Here is a 7,312-nt window from a genome sequence, read left to right as displayed (position 1 = left end):
TTTATGATAACTGCTATTGTATGTATGTATGTACAGTATGTGTGTGTGTGTGTGTGTGTGTGTGTGTGTGTGTGTGTGTGTGTGTGTGTGTGTGTGTGTGTGTGTGTGTGTGTATTAAACTGTATGTTCATTTCATACTTAGTTTTAAGACTGACTGTAATTTAATTTTAGGTTGAAAAAGGAAATATGTTTTAAATTATGGAAATTAAAGATATGCTACTTGTTTGTGTACATTTTGAAAAAAAGTGTTATGATTTAAATTCCTATTATTGGAGAGTAGTGATGATAATTGAATATACTATGGTAATAATGATCATGATTGTAAAAGCTGTAATTAAAAAAACATACCTGTAAAATGCTACTGAAGGAGTTATTTGCAGTTTCCCCTCACAATGACGAAGATAAGTGGCTGTTATGGGCAGGGAGTCATCCGAGATGATCATCAGTTTGAATATGTTAGTGTTAAACTCTGCAGCAAGGGAGTAAACAGGAAGTAACAGAGGACATGTACTCACCCCCCTCCCCCATACACACACACACACACACACCCACACACACACACACACACACACACACACACACACACACACACACACACACTTCCAGAAGATGGTATTGGAAAAGAGATTAAAGCTGCAGGCGGCAAAGAATGGCCCCTTGTGTACATTGGCGGACTGGAGGACTGTAGGTTGACGCTACTATGCAGTTCTTTGACCATCAAACACTATGCACATTATTTACAGGATATTTCCTGAGTGGAGTCCGTGGGGCTGGAAATGACATATTGCAAATACTGCACCAATTATTGTGTCCACTATGTGACGCTAGAGAACACAATAAACACATGGCATGTGGTTGTAAAGGCTGACTTTCTTTGGTCAAAAGATGGCGCTATGACTACGACACAATATGGGCCTACTGACCGCCTTGCAATGGCAACTCTGTTAAAACATAAAAGCTTAGCAATTGTGAAGGTCTTGAGACTCTGCTGACCAAATTTGAGATGTATCTGATGAATCCTCTCAGAGGATCAAAAAGTTCCCAAGATGCCGTATGGGCACATGACCTATGACATCATTGCTCGAGGTATTGACTATTTTTTTTCAATTCAGCCAGAAGGTTATACCAATTAATCTGATACTCTGGGAGAAGTTTGAAATAGTTTGCCTCAAATAAATGCAAAACAAACAAAATAAAAAATGGACAACTTCAAGCTACTCAACTCCAGCGGTTCCTTCAGTGTTTTCTGGAGGTTGGAGACACAATAACACATTACAGACATAACAATAATTTCATTGGATCCCTGCAGTTTCCAGCTGTGTACAGATCGTTGGTCTTTTCAGGTTGACTTTTTCTCTTCTTGATGTCCACGTCTCTATCAATTCTGCTGCTGAAGATGATCTCTCAGTTGGTCTGTTTAACGTCCCTCTTCTTCACAGATGTTGACATTGAGACATTGTCTAAGTGTGTGACAAATAAAAGCACCTGCCTTAACATGTAACATAACTGACACTACAATAATACACTTTTATAGAATGTATAGTGAGTTTCATTTTTTCAAGTTGATCCATAATGCACACATTCAAACCAACCTTGGTGTATGAAATAGAAAGGGGATATTTTCAACGATAAAAATTATCACTTATTTATAGTATATAGTATATAATATAGTATGAGGGTGTGTTTTTAGAAAACATAAAATCATGTATTTCTATGACATTGGGATCTGGCATCTGAGCTGCCGCTACCAGAGCCGTGTACTGCGTATCTACGTCACTCCTCTGCAGTCCAAACATGGTAACTTCCGCTCACTGGTTGCAAAAAAAAAAGATGGCGGCTTCAAAATCACAGTCCATAAACCAATGGGTGACATTACGATGACTATGTCGACTTCCTCGATACAGTCTATGATTGTATCACATTAAAAGGAGAGAGAATTTGGAAAAAACAACAGATATGCTGACAATAGTTGTTGCCAATGAATTGTGATTTTTTTTTTTTGTGGTGAGGTTGCTAATTGCAACTAACTAAATATAACTTACTCCTCCCTTTCCAAGTGTTTCAGGTGATTATATATGAAAACATAGTATTGTATTCCTTTTTGCCGCTACACACTGGACCTTAATGTAAAAGTAACTTTTGTTCACTGTCTGTGTAACATTTCTGCAAATTTTGAATTAATCTCAAATTAGTTTATTCCTACTTTCTTTTTTGCCTATGCAGTGTGTTAATATACTGATCAATTCCATCACTTTTTAAGATATCAAATATTTTGTTATGACAAACATCAGTCGCGATCACATAGAAAGGACATGATATTGATCACTTCATAGGTAGTTACAGCCCTTTATCCTCTATAATAATGGAAATGAAATGGACACACAGTCCTATAAGCACAATACTGCATGTGTTTGCCAGTGAATGGTGAATTGATCACCACAGGAGTGGAGATGAGCCAAAACAGGAAGAGGAAACCCCATTGCTTTTTAGGCATGGCGTTGGATATAAATAGTAGCCTACAACTGTTACCAAGTTAACGAGGCCGTACCGCCAATAGGGGCTTGTTTACTAAACAAGTGATACATTTATTAAGGCTCTAGGAACCAAATATGGGGATGGAATAACCATAAATGTAGTGTCATGTTATTTTCTCTGTACATAGTGGGTGGCAGTGTACCATTATCCTGGGCTCAGGTACAGAAATTCCTGTGGTCGTCAGGGTTTTGACCGCTGTGGCAGAAACCGTTTTTTGTCAGTCTCCAAATGGTGTTTGATTGTCTGTAGAAACAAATGGACTTGGGTCACGTTTATGCACGGGAAAGCAGATACAGGGATGAACAACAACAAACGAAGGACAAGTCTGCAGACGTTGTACTTTTACACATCAGAACACATATCAGATGGTAAATTAGGCTAACAACAATATCTATCTATCTATCTATCTATTTATTTGTTGTGTTATATCTATGTCTGTGTGTGTATATGGTAGTGCCCAGCGTCTATCTGTAAAATAAGCTTTAAAAATAAATCTTTCAGTTCAATGTTAGTTATCACTCAGTTAGTTTTACACTGAAGGGCAAGCATGAGGCCCACATGACACTTAGTAATAATTATATAATGAACACAATATAAACATGAAGGAGCATCCGTGTTTATGACTTCCATTCTGTTTATATTTAATTTCAACATCCGGATACATGTCTGGTCAAGCTTCATTATCAATCACAAATATACAGTTTCATTTAAATTACACTGATTTTTCACGGATATACATAATAATGGCTCCACAATACTTTCTCTGATGTGAGACTGTTAACAGTTTGGAGGCTCAATGAAGATATTTTAAATAAAAGGAGACTTTGGTGGATTAGTAACATTTCATGCTATCGTGATGTAGCTTTCATACACTGTTCTGATTTTGAAGTAAAAACTATATACATTTGTATGAACTGACCCCTGAAGTAACGTCACAGTGAAGTGAAACATGGTGGTAATGCACTTTGTGGCGAGAAAGCACAGTTTCTTAGTGATGCAGTGTGTTTCTTAACTTGTGCGTTTACGAGCAGACGTACAGCCTCTCTGGTGACCGCACAGCTGCAGTCACATAAACACTTGTCTTCTGCTTGTGAATCAGTTTCACCCAGTTTCCCCCATTCGCTCCTTCAAACACACATATCAAAATAAGATAAACACTGAGATTCCCAGTCTCCTTCTACTCTGTAAGTTTGTTGTAATTTGTTTTTGCAAATGACGCAGGGACGTGTTTGTGTAACATCTTCACGCAGTTGTGAAATTTGCATATTTTTTAAGGGGAGGCCAGTATGGAAACGCATCGTGAGCTACTTTTAGGTTTTTTTTTGTCCAACATGACAAAGCGTAATTTTGAACAAATCTCAAGTTAAACGAGGTGTCTGTACTAAAAGCTTTGAAATTAAACTAATAAGTAATTGCGGTATGGAGGGATGTCTAATATATATATATATATATATATATATATATATATATATATATATATATATATATATATATATATATATATATATACATATGTAAGTAATAGAATGAGAACAAGTGATAATTCTAGCGAGTGATTTAGTTAATAAGAAAGAAAATCAAATTACATACAATTCATAATACACTTTTATTCAGACGTCCTTGATTAATGTTCAATAACTTGCAAAACAAGTGTAAATACTGGAAAAAGACAAACATAAAATGAATGAGGAATTTTATCCCACCTGATTCCCAGACACCCAACTTTACAGGCAAGTCTTACTGTAAGTGACAGGAAGAAGCCCATACATAGTGTTTAAACACAGGTCATCCTCTTGGCATTAAATCACAGTTTCATTATGTAGAAATGTCTGACTCATACGCTCAGGAAGTTGGACCTCCTTCTCCAAACTCCTTTATAAAGGGCACAAAACTTGCTCCTGTCAAAAAAAGACTTTTCTCCTATAGAGCTATTTATTTCCTATTTATTTTATTATCTATTCCTTATTTTCACTGAGCTATTTTTATTTATTTATTCCTTATTCATCTTCCTGACTCTTTTTTCCAAATGTTTTTGTTTCCATGCAGCTCTTTCTCTTACCTGTCTTCTTTTCTCTTCATCATCCCACTTCCGTTCTCTCTGTCATTTTATCTCACTGACTCCAACCCACTTTTATCCTTCAATAATCAAGTCAGAGAGGTACACCTCTACACAGGTATTTTTAAAAGCCTACTTGTCTTTTTAGTAATTTAGCAATATCATTAATGCAAAGGTGGATATATTAATCAGATAGGGTTGCTCTTAAAACACTCTAAGTTCTTAATTACGCCTATTTCTGTCTTTCTTCTTGTTGCAGATAATCACAGACGAGGGATGTATCTCCAGATGACTCTGGATGGGAGAGTGTCCGGAAGCGAAGTTCAGACCGCTTACAGTGAGTATTTGGGAGATGAATTAGCAACAGTATGTGGGCTCAGTTTAGGATATACACTGGGTAATTTGAGGTCCAGAAAATAGAGATTATGTTTATATACATGTTTCTGTGCTTCAAGGTGTGCTGGAGCTGAAATCAGTCAAACAAGGCCATATCGTCATCAAGGGACGGTCATCTTCTCTGTTTCTCTGCATGGACAGTGGAGGTCGTTTGAGTGGGCAGGTACAGTAAGCAAAGACAACTTTATTTTCCTAAAGTCTCCATCCTCCCGATGTTGTTACTCACATCTGTTCACCCTCTTAGGGGCAGTACTCAGAGGCCGACTGCACCTTCAGAGAACTGCTGCTGGCAGATGGATACACCCGTTTCCTTTCCTCGGACCACAGGTTTCCCGTGTCTTTGGCATCAAGACAGTCACCAGATCGACACAGTGTCCCCTTCACTCGTTTCCTACCACTTAGGAATACTTTGGCAGGGGAGAGTGTGTCTGAGAGTGTGTCTGAGCAGCCACCAAACAATCAGAGACATTTCAACGTGGATTCTGATGATCTCCTTGGAATGGGTCTGGATACTATGGTCAGTCCTCAGTTCTCAGTGGACAAGTAAAGAAAATGAAGTGAACAGAACTGTAACTTAATATGTGAAGTGTTTTTAATTGATCTGGGACCTTCTGTTGTGAAATTATAAGCTTTGTATGTTTCTCATGAACATATGGTATTATTTTAACTTATTTATTTATTGTGTGTGTGTGTGTGTGTGTGTGTGTGTGTGTGTGTGTGTGTGTGTGTGTGTGTGTGTGTGTGTGTGTGTGTGTGTGGTGTATTTCTAACTGCTATTTAAAGACTGAACAATGAATTCTGAGATTGTATAGTCAGTGCTGTGAGAGCATGTATGTGTCTGAGTAAGACATGGACAGTGTTTGAACTATTCATGTTTATCAGACTAGAGAGAAGTTCTCAATGAAAATAAACAAGATATGAATTTTACTTTTGTTTGTCTGAATCTAATATGCAATTATACCAAAACTCAGTGAAGCAATAAAACAAACTATGATGAATCCATTAACAGAATGAGCAAGACCAATGATCAGAGCTCTCGTGGTAGAGGAGTGAGTAAGTGGGATGAATATTGTGACAGTGGGAGCGCTCTCTGGTGGACAAATAAATAATGATGGAAAATAGGCCAGGTTCCCTGAACCACTTGTCTTGGTGTATGGGCTCTAGTGGTGATTGCAGTGAGTCTAATATACCATTTCTCAGATGTCACATTGTGTATTAAACCAACGGCGTTTCCTTACAATATACTGTGGACCTCTTAAAGTCATAGACATTTGGCCCATGGCCCTAAACTGCAGGAGACTTCTCAGACTTGTTTAAAATATTAACATTTTGGCAATTTACCTTAAAATCAGGAACAATAGCACCAAATTGCCTATTAAGCTTTCCAAATATTATCACCACGGATTCACAGCTTCACTCCTGATAATACACCAATATGGAACAAAAGATACTTCACAGAAAATTATCTCTGTTATGTGAACTAAATATAACTTTGATTGCAACCTAATCATTTAAATAATTTAATATATTACTAATGCAATACCCAATACATTTTGTATTCTAGCAAAACAAATAATTTTACTCTTAGCCCCATCTCATCTCCTCCTCGCTTTTTTTAAAATTTTTATAAAAACAATTCACAATGTAATGTAAGTCATATTTTTTATATTGTTCTTTAAAAACTCAGTCCCGCCCAAAACTAATAAATCAACCACTAATGATTTGCATCCTTCCAGTCAATTTGTCTATGAGAATTGTCAAGAATTGTCTTGAGTGTATGAGCAATGAGTGTATTTTCTGTAAAGGTGTTAATGAAACAACAGAGCATCTCTTTGTTTCATGCTCTCATGCCTGGGTTGGGTTATGTAAACAATTAATGGAATGGTTAAAAATAACAATGTACATTATTAATCCTAATAGTATTATTTTGTGACAACACAGATTAATTTCCTGATCATTCAAAACTGGGCATAGAGGTGGACCAGGTGCCTTAATATGATTGAATCAAGTGAGTTGTATAACAATTTACCTGCTTACAGTTGTCATAAGCAGGGGTAATGGCTATAAAGACCCAAACTGTTTTTTGTGCCAGACTGTAAACAAGTACTGTATAGTTGGGCATTTTAACATATAGATCCATCCTCAATTGGCTATTTGATGAACTGCCCTAGAGATTGCCGCTTGGCATGTGAAAAAAATCTAGTTTCCCTCAAGAATTAAAAAATAATAGTGAGTTTTTGATGGGTCATGTTAAGGGTGAACATTTGTTTTATCCTATTGATTTAATTTGATCTTAAGATATACAATATCAGTGCTGCTAGATTA

The 7,312-nt window shown here is 36.8% G+C and overlaps 1 protein-coding gene across 1 annotated transcript; it reads left to right on the top strand.

The window, feature by feature from the left end:
- Positions 1–4,561: 4,561 nt before the first annotated feature.
- LOC306732973 (fibroblast growth factor 21-like) lies at positions 4,562–5,534 on the top strand (the record flags this gene model as incomplete). The annotated part of the gene is made up of 4 exons (XM_079214154.1): positions 4,562–4,709; positions 4,851–4,928; positions 5,047–5,150; positions 5,232–5,534. 4 exons carry the CDS (start codon positions 4,562–4,564, stop codon positions 5,532–5,534), a joined length of 633 nt encoding a protein of 210 aa, XP_079070280.1.
- Between the last annotated feature and the right edge of the window lie 1,778 nt (positions 5,535–7,312).

Source organism: Taurulus bubalis, assembly GCF_910589615.1.
Source record: "Taurulus bubalis genome assembly, chromosome: 2".
In the NCBI taxonomy this organism is placed as follows: Eukaryota; Metazoa; Chordata; class Actinopteri; order Perciformes; family Cottidae; genus Taurulus; species Taurulus bubalis.
This window is presented reverse-complemented; position numbering and strand designations above follow the sequence as displayed.